Source organism: Calonectris borealis, chromosome 4, assembly GCF_964195595.1.
Source record: "Calonectris borealis chromosome 4, bCalBor7.hap1.2, whole genome shotgun sequence".
Taxonomy (NCBI): Eukaryota; Metazoa; Chordata; class Aves; order Procellariiformes; family Procellariidae; genus Calonectris; species Calonectris borealis.
In genome coordinates, this window is record NC_134315.1 from 26,125,437 (window position 1) to 26,138,610 (window position 13,174).

Consider the following 13,174-nt stretch of genomic DNA (forward strand, 5'->3'; position numbering starts at 1 on the left):
CTGATCAAGGGCCAGTCTTAAGAACCAGTTACTCAGCTGTTCCAAACAACAGACTGTCCCCACCCCCCTGACAATTTCTAAATTAATGTTGCAACTACTATAACAAAACAGTAGTAGAGTATAAGAATCAATGGTTTTGTATTGTTAACTTTCTTACAGTCTTCCTGTGGGCTAACTCAGAATCTACCTTTCAAAAGAATCTACCTTTTTGAAAGACTATTTAGTTTGATAACATGGCAAGGTTTTTTGTTTGTTTGTTTATTTTTTAGTTTAAGTTGCTAACTTCAGCTATTTTCACAGGGCGCACATTTCCAACACATCCATACTTCTCAGCACAGCTGGGAGCTGGGCAGCTGTCACTCTACAATATTTTGAAGGCCTATTCACTTTTGGACCAGGAAGTAGGATATTGCCAGGGCCTTAGTTTTGTAGCAGGAGTTTTACTACTTCATATGAGTGAAGAAGATGCTTTTAAAATGCTAAAGTTTCTCATGTTTGACGTGGGCCTGAGAAAACAATATCGTCCTGACATGACAATTTTACAGGTAAGATTTCTATTTTTCTAATAACAGGATGCTAATGTTAAATCATAATAATGCAATCTAGGTAGCATTGTCAAAATGTGGACTTGAACTTACATTCAGTTCTCAAAAATGGGGAAGGATAATCTGGGAAAAGAATACATCATCTTAAATGCACTAGTTTCAAATAAAAAGACTACTGGGGAAGCTATGAAAACCATAAATAGGAGGAATTCTGCTACGTGTTGTATGAGGTTCAAATGACCCTGCAAATGAGCCTGTCGTAGGCTCACAGGTGACCCATCCTGGGTCTTTTAGGTGGCTTCTGAGTATTTCTTTTCTTCACACAATTCCGTCCAAACATCAATTGACAAATATCTTTCACTGTTTCTAATAAGAGTGTGAAGCATGGACTTTGCTACTCTGAGTGTTAAAACAAGTTTATCTTTAGTCTCTTTGTTCTTATTCCATGTAGATCCAGATGTATCAACTGTCTCGACTTCTTCATGACTACCATCGAGATCTCTATAACCACCTAGAGGAACATGAGATTGGCCCCAGCCTCTATGCTGCTCCCTGGTTTCTCACCATGTTTGCCTCCCAGTTTCCCCTCGGATTTGTAGCCAGAGTGTTTGGTAATTCTTCATAAAACCTCTATCTGTTCTTTTTGAAGTCTTATATTTGGAATCCTATTATTAGGAACAGCATTATTATCCAACCTGTTTCAGACACCCAGGAGAAATATGTTACTTACTATTGATGAACAGAAGAACAAAACGGAGGTCATCTTATGCAGCATGTAGTATTTACAGTAAAATGGAAAGAGAGAGGAGGAAAGCATATGACAGTCCCAAACTGTCCTGTCTTTTCATCCTCATTGTTACCTTTTCCCACCCTGTAACCACTTGTAGAAAGGACATAAAATTTGATGCCATGAAGGCATGGTGTTATGACAATGGCACTTCAACACCGACAATTGGTTAGTTTCAAGCTGAAAAGAGATGTACAAAGGCATCATCTGAGAAATATATCCATTTACTCCATTATCATTGTCTCCAACAGTGTCAGTGGAAAATTATTTTGAGGGTTATGTTTTTAAAACACACACAGAGATGGCCCTTACAGTTTAATCATGGATTTACTCTGCTTAAACATAGGGTTTTTAAACTAGTGTTTCTTATCCTTACAATTTTAGCCTGACTGATAATCTCACTTTCCAAAAATGTTTGGAAGCATATGCAGTGTAGGCTCTAAAGTTACTTCTGTTACCTGTTTTTAGAATTTACAGAAGTAAAGTTCTCTTTTTTTAATTAAATTCCAGTTAAGAATTTACTGGATGCTATCTTATGGATGTATATTTCAGATTAATTGTTTGGTATTTGAGAAGAGGCTTTATTTCCTTTTCAGTTGTTTGTTTTTCAATTTCATTATGTGGTACTGGATTGTCCATGATGAGCAGGGTGGATTGGAGCTTTCCCCCTGATTCCTCTCTTCTAATTTTCATTTTCCTTAGTCAGTCTCACTTAAGAGATGTAATGAAGCAATTATTTATTAGGGTATTAATATTGAGGCTTTGCTGACTTAAAAAATTATATTCTTATCTGCCACAATAATAAATAATAAATATAAATTCCAAGAAGAACCAACAAGAATCCTGTCATGTTTCTGTTAAGGACATGCCAAAAGTAGTGCTAGAAGAAATCACAGTGAAAAGATCGGTGTATAGCTAAGTAGAACTACATGTCCTGTTATTAGCTTCTTAACTCCAGGGAAAACAGCATTTTTTTTTCCTGGAACAGTTCAAAGTAGGCTAACGTACATCGACAAGTATCTAGCTGACAGTAATAATCTGTAGGAATTAAATGAAGTACTGTATGCGAGTGTCATATGCTGAGTTTACAATCAGTTCATCTTTCAATTATTCTTAGTCATTCATAGTATTGTACATGATAAAAAGAGTCTTTGAATTGAACAATTGACTGCAGTGAGGGTATAAAAGTGCCTTGCGTATCCAATATATTTGCATTTCTGCCTTAATACACATATTAGTATTTTATCTGTCATTGGAGGATTGTAGGGCTTTAGAAAGAAAAGATTTTTACATTAGAATAGAAGGCATAGATACATGATCTTCACAGGACTGATTTTAGGTCAAGAACAGAAAAGCGTGTGTGACTGAAACTGTTACCTCTTAAAAATCTCTGATGCTTTTTAGAGAGAAAGTCCAGCATGACCAACACTTTCAGTTTTTAATGTTTCAAAGTATTTAGTAATTTCCTTAAAACAGTGTTTATTGGAACTATAAGTCAAGAACATTGGACATTCTTTTACATTAGAAAGTAAAATCTCATCGTCATCCATGCTAAAGACTCTGAAACACAACTAGAAGCCTAAAAAAGGCTAGAGCTATCACTTTGCTAGAGGCTGTTGTTAGCAGCATGGCAAGTTAGGATCAGTTCTGACCCATGTGTTCACACACTTTTGCAGAACATACATACATTTTCATTGCTCACTTATTAGAACCCTTGGGATGAAAGAATGTTGCCTTTTATGTTGAAGTAACTCATCTATAGGTTACTAAGACTGTAAGATTGCACTGCCGTTTTCTAACATGGTATCTCTGAAACCTTGATATTTGAAGCATCGCTGCTATTTAATAATATAATTGTTACAGACCACTTCCTTTAGATTTCCATAGAGTGTACTTTTTGCAAGCATCTTACAAGCAATATGTAAAAGAAGTGGGCTAGAAAGAGGTTAACCCAAAGACTGTTTTATGAGTCAAATAACAAAACTCATTTTAACTTTTTAATTATCTGTCCAAACTTTCAACACTTCTCCTGAGCAGGATCTAATGAAAGTACAGCATTAACAAAGATGTGTTCTTTAACGCCCCTACTTACTTATTAATGGAGGAGACTTGGTAGAATAGTGTTTATTTTGTTTCAAGATAGTAGATAAAACTTGATTTTTTTTTTTTTAAATCCTGTAGGCTGCCAGTCATGCTGACATTAATTTGGGTACCTTCACTGTACTGTCGTTGGCTGGCAGCCCACTTAACGGGAAGTGTGGGGAGTGGATAACAAACAAGTCTTTGTGAAGTACTTGCTATTTTAAATGAGAGAGGGATTTCAGGCGTATATTACCAACTCAGCTCATACAGGCATTCATTGACAATTTATAGGTCACCTTGAGTTAATCTATGTGTCTTTATGGGGCAGGTGCTGAATCATAAATATGCATTATTTTCAGCTCTGTCTTTTTCGCTTTGTGTTTCCTAGCTGTGCTTCAGCATTCCCTGTCCGAATATAGAGCTTTCCCTATAAAGCATCTTCCCATAGTTTTCAGTTTCAATAGAGGATTGAGGCAGATGCCTGCTCTGTTACCACTTTTCAATCATTCCTGCCTTTGGACTTCACATTGAATCAGAGTTGAAAAATTTTGCACCACTTTTAGGACAAATGGCGACAAAGTGCAAGATTTATGGTTAGTTATTACTTGTGCTTTTCTTTCTCAGAGAGAGAGAGAGAGAAGTTAAATGAGTTATGGCTTCAACATTACAGGCAAAAGAGCGCAAGGGGGAATTTCATTCTGATACAAATTTGGAAAGAGAGGTTGCTTTTACTAAGAAAGGCAGTTAGCCAGTGTTTTCGTATGTTCTTTACTACATCAGAGATATCTGTGGTTTTGCTAGTAGTTGTTTCCCTTACTGTGTGGTTGGTTTTTTTTCTCTCTCTCTCTTTATTCTTTCTTTTTTTTTGATTGTTAAGACATATTGTTTATTTGGTGTGATGGTGCTACTTCGTGATTGTGACTTCATTCACAGCTTTGAATACAAAGAAGGGAAATAACAAGAGAGAAGCCCTTTAAAAATAAAAATATATTTAGGAAATATGGAATGAAACCACAGTATCTTCTCTTCCTTTTCCACCTCTGTCAGTATTGTTTCATATGTTAGATGCTTTTGCCTGTAGCGAGTCCCTCAATAAAACCAGGAGCAGATTCTGAGTTATAGTAGCAGGAAAGCCAAATGCAGGGCAATGCTGTTTATACTGTGGGCAGACAAGTTTGTGAAGATGGGTTTCTTGTCTGATGCTTTCATTGCAGTCTTCTATTTTTTTTCCTCTGTAAAGACATAGGCAATTTGTAAAGGAAAAGAAAAGAAAGGAAGTTGCATTGAAAGGTCACTATACTGTGGTTTCAGTGTGCTTGAATGTATGCCAGGTGCTGTCATTGCAGGCCCACTTGCAATATTAATGCTTAAGCTGTATTACTAAGATTTCAGCGTACTTATTAATGTAGTAACTAGAATATTAACATAAGTGGTTGAGACACATACTAAAAATAAGCACGTGTACATGAAACTTGAGGCTGCTGGAAAGTGCACATTTAGCCTCATGTGCTCAATGTTGTATTAACTGAGATTTTGTAGCTTTCTCCACTAGATGAGAAAAGAACAGAACTTCAAATCTTCCGTTGTGTCTTCATGTGTAGTTTTTGCCTGTTGTATTAGGATTTTTAAATGGCATTGGGATTAGAATTCTATTCAAATTCAGATTCCCATGAACACCTCAAAAGAAAAAAGCCCATATTACATGCACAAGAAGTGCTAACACTGACAAACTTGACTACCTGGTTTATTGTGTACTTAGCTTAAATTTGAATTGGATTTTTTGGATGAAAACTCACTAAACAAATTAATAATTGATTGTGTTAGTCAAGTGTGCTATTCACAGTAATAACCTTGATCCTACAGAACTTCTAAAGCCATAGCCACAGTAACAAAAGCACATGTCTGTAGCCTCCAGATCGCTCCTATGAGAAGTTGTGGTCCTTGGACATTTTACTGTTTTAATATTCTTGTCAAAAGATGTGCTTGCTTGATGTACTCTGTTTTTTCTTTGTTTTCACAGATATGCTCTTTCTTCAAGGATCAGAGGCTATATTTAAAGTGGCTTTAAGCCTTTTGGGAAGTCACAAGCCCTTGATTCTGCAGCATGAGAACCTAGAAACTATTGTTGATTTTATTAAAAGCACTCTCCCCAACTTGGGTTTGGTACAGATGGAAAAGACCATTAGTCAGGTATGAAATAATCTGAACATATGAGTAGTATGCAAAAGGAATGCTCTTTTTAACAAGTTCTTGACAGAAAAACCACAACAGTGTATTGTGTTACTTAAAGCTGAGAATTCTGTTATTGTAGTTGTGAAGATGTTGAAAACTTTTGGAAGCATATGACTTGTATAGTACCTCTGTACTCATACATCTACATGTTGGTTATGGTCACTTCATGAAGTCTTTAATGAAAATGAGTTTACTTTTTTTTTGAAATGTGCAACACTTTGTTACTGGCAGCAATATTACAGCCCATACGCAGTACATTCCACAAAAAAAGCAGCAGGGTGGGCAAAAAGCCTTCTGAGTTTTCCTGTCTCCAAAGAATCTTGCTCTCTCTTCCAAGTCTCATTTCAGAAGCAAAAGTTGACTTACAAGAGCCTCACAAATGTTGACCTTACTTAATGAAATTAGAAGCCTCCCTAGGTTGACTTTGTCTATACTGGCTTTTATAGTGCTGGTTCAGTATGTTACAACAGTGCCTTTGTATTTCTGCCAGGAGTACTTGGGGCAGTGCAGTCTCTTGCAGTGAGCAGTGACTCTAGACAGCAAAAACTGGGAATCCTCGATATACTCTTCTTAAATCGCAGACAAGGAAAATATTGCTAAGCTAGCAGAAGGCTCCAGATGATAACTATGGAATATGAAAAAAATCACAAATTATTGCAGTTAAGGGTTGCCTGTTTAGAAGCCCTAACTGTTACACTTGACATCCAATTTGCAGCAGGCAAATAGAAGATGGGTTTTAGCCTGTTTTTCTGAAGGCCTTTTGTGGTCCAAAACACAGGGGGTGTACTGTGCAGGACTGCAAGTGCCTGCTGCTCACCAAGGGCTGCAGGAGATCTGCAAAGCGTGTGGTTTGATAAAGAAAGCAGGCAGCAGTGCAGTACATTGCAGAATGCTTGCAAGGGGCTTCCTTCTGATCCCTGGCAGCAATGTTTCCAGGGGACATGCGCTCAAATTATGATCAGAAAAATTGCTTCTAGTGCTTACTATCAAAGGAAGGAGGGGAGAACTAGAAAGCCTGTGCAAGGGAAAGGAAAGCAAGCGATTCCTAGGGGGCAAAGGGATCATATGTTATCTGCCAGGCTGAAAGCCTGGAGTGCACCGCTCTGCAGAGACTTGCAGTGCTTAGGCGACCTGCAGAAAACCATTGGCTTTGAGCAGAAGGAGGGAGAGATACTCTGTTTAGGCAGCTCTGACTACTCTAAATTTAAAGTGGGCAGGTAGAAGTGACTTGAAGGGAGAGCAGTTCCCATGCTTTGATCAGGGCTGCCTTTGAAGAAAGCAGCTGTTTGGCCAGCCCCGCAGTCCATACACAGCTCCTGCGCTAATCTCCATCCTCCTCATGCCTTCTGCAGCGTGGCCTTTGGTTTACATGCCCTAACGTGCCTTCAGTTAGCTAGTTTTCAAGTCAAGCTTTTGATTTGCCTCATGTTTCCCCCCTTTCAGATTTGATACTCTGGGTATGACAGCAGGGATTTCCCTCCCTTCTCAAAGGCACAGAGGCTAGAAGTGGCAGAGGTCATGAGAGGAACAAGCATTCTGCCCTGCTGAATTGCACCATTTGTTTTATTGAAATTTCAACAACGTGTGTTCTCCAGGGATGCTCAGATCTACAGAAAATGAAAGTTCCATATGTGTAACCAAACTCAAATTAAAATTGTATTTCAGCTTTCTGTACTTAGATGCTCAGTATGTGTGTTTCTGCTGCTATACAACTATGAGAGAATTTTTATAGCATATGTAACAGGTGTCAGAAATATTTCATAAACTGATATTTTCTTTAACTATAACCAACAGTTAAAGTTTTGTAGACAAAGCAGATAAATAAAATAGGAAATAATTCTTGTTATTTCAACAGGTATTTAAGACTGATATTAAGGATTTGATATTTGACTCATTTCCAAAAGGAATAAAGTACAAGAGGTTTAAAAATAACTTGAACTTCTATTCTTGGGCTATTTTCCAGATGCATTTTTAAATCAACTTTTGTTTCTACTATGTTTTGTGATTGACACACTTGTCCTTTTAATTTAGCACCTTCTTCATTGCTTTCGGAGGAGATAACTAGCTCAAGGACATTGGAGACATATTTCCTGAATAACTTGAAGGCAGATGTTTGCCACAACCTAAAAAAAGGAAGATACAATAGCAGTTTTTTCCTTTGGGTCACTGTGCACCTCAATTTATTTATCTGCTTTTAAAATAAAAGGTTTTCTTAATATTCATGTATAAGACTGAGCACCCGTTTTGGTGATTCATAGTTAACAATAATAGAAGTCTGCTTTGACATTACATAATGTTTCCATTAAGTCTATTGGCGTAAGGATAAATTATTTAATTTTCTTTCAGTCTCTAGGAGTACCGTAGAATCATAAATAAACCTAGCAATGTTTACTGTTTTTCATTTAAAGCTTTCATTCTGCTTAGCCTTACACTTGTACATGTGGCACATGGGCTTGAACCACACTTTTCTAAGGTGACATCTAATTCCGAGTATGTCTAGGAGGGTTTTATGCCAAACTGAGATGCATTAAAATTTGAAATCTAAAAAGGGGAATACCCTACAAAGTCTACACGTCTTGAAAACTTTAGTGTAAGTGATTTTGCTGAAGTCAGGCAACAAATCAGTAGCAAAGTTTTTAAGTAGATCCAGTGCCAATGTATTGCACTCTACTGCCTCAATCTTGCCATTTCCAGAGTAGGAAATGTGAATGCCAAAAATTAAGTCCTTTTTTTGTATTCAGTGATTAGATATCTAAGACTAGATAGATTTTAAAGCATTGAGTGAGCTATGGTTTTGATCTGCCCAGCACCTAATAATACTTTTATATACAACAGGTGTTTGAAATGGATATTGCCAAGCAGTTGCAAGCTTATGAAGTTGAATACCATGTGCTTCAGGATGAGCTTATAGATTCATCTTTAAATGACAATCAGAGACTGGATAAATTAGAAAAGGCAAACAGTAGCTTGCGCAAACAAAACTTTGATCTCCTGGAAGAACTGCAGGTACAATTTATATTTCGTATTTAATTAACATTCTAATTTATCCACCTTTTTCAGAAGAGACTATCCTACACCAAGGCACAGGAGAGATTGGTGTTTGGTCTAGTGACTTTAAAGCATAGCAATTTTATTTAGTTTAGCCTTTCAAGTTTAAATGCAGAAGAAATTCTGAGAGCAGGGTGGATAGAGCATATGCTTGCAATTAGTGAAAAGTTGATTCATCACACTGTCTTTTCTCTTGTAATTAAAATCATAGCTGTAGAAGATGACTAAAAATACACAAAGGGCTTTCTCAACTTCATTTTTACGTTTTCAGTCACTGCTTTATTACAGCAGGGATGCTAGTCTATCACAAATGGGAAAGCTAATGCCAGTGTCACAATTTAGAGATACATCAGATATGGGATACATTGTCTATAAAGACATACTCTTTCTTACAAGATTTTTTTTTTTAAACTGTTATCCAGATTGTTTAGACAATATGTGACCTAATAATTTCTAATATATGCTCGGTGCCTGTTCAGTCTGCAGCTTTTTCAGAGGCAGTACACCTGGTCTCTGTAGGGGCTATTCTTTGCTTAACTGTTCAAGAAGTCAGCTTTCTGGCTGCTTTATAACAGGACGTGCATTATAAAACTTTTAACCATGCATTTAGTTTGATGGAGAAAGGGACTTCAAGGGTAAGAAGCAGACATTTCAAGCCTCTTCATTATTGTTAGACATAGACTTTGTAAGATAATAGGTGAGGGAGGAAGTTCAGGTTTCTCAGCCATTGGTCCTGTATCATGACTAAAGCTAGCCAACTGTGCAGACTTAGTTTGCCTCTCCTAACAAAAATTTGCTTAAGCTGTAAATTCTGATCCTGTGAGATCTGAACCTGTTTCAGGTTCTAAGAGGAGCCTTAGAGAAGTCAGAAAAAGAGATACTCCTCCCCCTTTGACTCCAAATCTGGCATTTGTTGGACTCTGTCGAGATGAAATGAGGATGCAGCTGACAGGCTGGGTTGTCTTTACTTTGAATTCATGTTACATGGAATTCAACAAATACGGCTGGCCAAAAATGTCTCCCAACTGACCCATACAGAGGCTTATCTTAACCTGCAGTTCTTTGGTATATAATTTGTAGACTTAGTAACTTTCTAATTTCATTACTTTGCATTCTGAGTTTAATTATGAACTAATCAAAGCAGTCAAGTTGAGAGAGGGAAGTTTCTTGTTGTAAGCAAAACCATAGTTGAGTCTAAAGTACACAGATTTAATAACATTCATACTTGCATTTACCTTTGCAATTTTTCATCATTTGGAAAGTATTTTATATGTATTAACGTATCTCAAAAAATAGTTTAAAGTTGGTTTCAGTTATTAATGAATTTCTTTTCTTTTTTTTTCTTCCCCTCCTTCCTCCCCCTCCTCCTTTCTTCTTACTTTGAAAGGTGGCTAATGGAAAGATCCAAAACCTTGAAGCCACAGTAGAGCTTTTATTGACCAATGAAGGCAAATTGAAGCAGTCCATTCTCACTCTTGAGCAGGAGCGAGCAGCTTTGCTGAAAGCAGTGGAAGAGATGCGGAAAAAGACTGGTGATTCAGATGGGAAGCCTCTACTTACTAGACAAGAACACATGGATGCTGACTGACATTCACAGTTGTAATGGAGCAGAGAAGCTGAGCAAGAAACAAAGGGAAGAACTGAGTCTTTTTTGTCACGATCCAGGGGGATTTGACATTGTCACCTTCGTTATACATGCCTTACTGTAGCAAAGGAAGATAAGGGCATGGCAGCTTCCCATATCAGAGAAGCTGGTTTCTCGGGGAGAAGGCTCTTTCTTCTTAGTATGTAGAAATGCTATGAACAGTAAGATGCCACATGATAATAAGCAGGAGAAACTTAATAGTGCGTGCAGTCATACACAATACACTGTAAAGATGTCATGGATTCTTCCTTAAGTGCTTCTAAACCTAAGTGCTTTGTGTTCATCACATATTTTGTTTGTATGTAGATCACCACCATGTTAAATAGCACATCCTTTAGAAGGTCCTTTGAAGAAATATGGCAGTGTAAAACCTTTGAATGGATGATTGCCCCATTGTAGCTATGCGGTGGTAACATTTACAGAGTTTTCTGATTGGACTCGAGATATTTTTGACAGTGTAATTCCCCTACAGCTTGACTGGGTTCTGTTAATTATGTTATTTACGCTTCAGAAAACTGCTTCCTGATGCTTGAAGGTGTCAATCCATTGGACTCCAGAGAGCGGGACTTCATCATATGTAACTATGCGTAACTGGGGGGTTGCCATTTGTTTTAGTACATTTTTTGTTTAACAACCATTAATTTAGTGTATTGTTAGTTGGCATTATCTGATAAACACACTGTATATAATAACTGCATTATGCTTAACAAAATACACTGACATTGGTTTGGTGAATCCTGTGACTCTTGCAATGTCATCCAAGGATTTATATTCAGACTCTTCAGGTTTCATCTTATTTATTTCTGATCTGCTGTGTAATATAAGACGTCCTTTTGCTGGGAAACTAATGCCCACTATCATTTTTTTTCCCTTTATTTGGTACTCTGTGCCCACCCATCCTCTGGGAAATGTTATTCTTTAAGACTTTTTCTGAAGTAGTGGAGGCATTTCAAGAGCTTCATGTTGTGACAGATATGCTTAAACTGTTTTTTAAAGGGTATAGCAGTTTGAATTAGGACACCATTCTTTTTACAATGCATCTTTTCAGTAAGATTATACATGTAAAAAAAAAAAATTTCACTTTCCTTAATACAATGAAAGTAGTTTTCAGGCCAGTTAAAGTACCATTGCTACAAGTGCAATAATATCCGTGGATATCCAGTTGTTTGGGTTTGCTTCAGAATTAGGCATAGTGCCATAGTTTTGTTCAATCCCCAAGCACAAAGTTAATAGGCGTCGGTGTTTTGTTACGGTGGAGATTCGCCCAGGAGATGTGATTTTTGTTTTTTTTTTTTTCTTAATTCGATATTTTTATTTTTAAAATTTCAAAGCACACATTTTTTTATCTGACTGGCAATGTAGAAAAGGTTTTGCTTTGCTTTTTCTTTTCTCATGCAAATCCCCCTGACACGTTGCGATTGTAGTTTAATAGGAGAGCTGTAACATTCATCTACTGTGCAGAACGAATACCTCTATGTAGGTCAAAAAGAAAAAGAGGATTTACTCTTCAATTTCTAGAAGCTTTGTTTGACTCTGTCATGTCTTAAATATGTCTGGTTCTTGCAAATCCACTCTGTATTCACTTAGTATTGAGATTCCAGATAAATCAGTTATTATTAATCCATTTACCTCTTAGGCTTGTTTTTTTTATTTGGAAATCCATATTGAAGCTTATGCTTCACGTTTAAAATCTTGCCATAATGGACCTCTTACTGTTAGAGCACTCAGTAATGTTGCGTTTTTACAGCATAGTGCCATAATTCATACACTGACTTTTTAACAAGAGCAATAAAAATAATAATAATCTATGCCTACATCTATGTTTGTACATTTTTTGACATTTAAAAAGCAAAAACACAGTTGGTGGGATGACAGTTCAGAACTGTGTAAGAAGAGACTTTCCCTGTACTATTAATGAAAACTCTTAGTCCTCAGACTCTTCTAAACATGCTAAGGATCCAGTTGTGATCTTGGGACCTGCATCTGCATATGTTGCCTAAGGTGAAGTACGTGCCACGTGACTCCAGGGACGCATTCCTTTTCGTGATGTTTTGCTTCTCTGCCAGTGTAAGTGGAGGACTACTTCTAGTCCATAGCCTTTTATTGAGAATTTGTGTAATTCCAGAAGTAAGTGCACTTAGATGAGAAGTAAAGTCACTGTTCTCAGAATGCACAAATGTGGTAAATAGATAACAAGCAACTTTTTGCATTTGTGACTATATAGATGTAACTGTTTCATTGTACCAGGGAGTTGAATTTTCTCTGGGTACAAATGAATTTTCTATTTGTACATATGCAAATTAATACGATTTTGTTAAATATGTAAATGCCTGGCAAAGTGAGGGATCATGCCATCCACTGGTCCAGGGTCTGAACATGAATGAAACAGTTGATTTAAGTCTTTCTGCTGCTTACACTGAAGCAGATATGTGGTATGTTACTTCAGTATGTCTTTCCCCATCCTTTGCTGATTTTTGTCACCAGGCCTCTCCAGTTCAAGGGCCCAAAGTGGAAGAGTGTAGAGGAAGGTAATATCACTTACCTAGTTCCCAGCTTTGGAAAAGCTTGGGGCTTTTCCCTTCAGACGTATGAGAAAGAATTAATAGAGCGCAGAGTTAGGCCCAGATACTTGCATCTTTCTCCAACTACACTCTGTAGCTGAGCATCCTTAAGAATGCGTAAAATTAGATCTTGTGTTGTCTGAGTACCAGCAATTGTCATCACATACTGTGTCGTGGTTTAACCCCAGCCGGCAACTACACACCACACAACAGCTCGCTCACTCCCCCCACAATGGGATGGGGGAGAGAATCAGAAGGGTAAAAGCGAGAAAAC

General features: G+C 37.3%; 1 protein-coding gene across 2 annotated transcripts in view; it reads left to right on the forward strand.

The window, feature by feature from the left end:
* Positions 1-12,155, forward strand: part of TBC1D1 (TBC1 domain family member 1) — a 121,458-nt gene extending 109,303 nt beyond the window's left edge. For both annotated transcript variants that reach the window (XM_075148901.1, XM_075148902.1), the window contains 5 exons: positions 301-545; positions 997-1,156; positions 5,435-5,604; positions 8,482-8,652; positions 10,082-12,155. In XM_075148901.1, the coding sequence (XP_075005002.1) occupies positions 301-545; positions 997-1,156; positions 5,435-5,604; positions 8,482-8,652; positions 10,082-10,282 (947 nt within the window). In that variant the 3' untranslated portion in view covers positions 10,283-12,155. The remainder of the gene's footprint in view (positions 1-300; positions 546-996; positions 1,157-5,434; positions 5,605-8,481; positions 8,653-10,081) is intronic.
* The last annotated feature ends 1,019 nt before the right edge of the window (positions 12,156-13,174 follow it).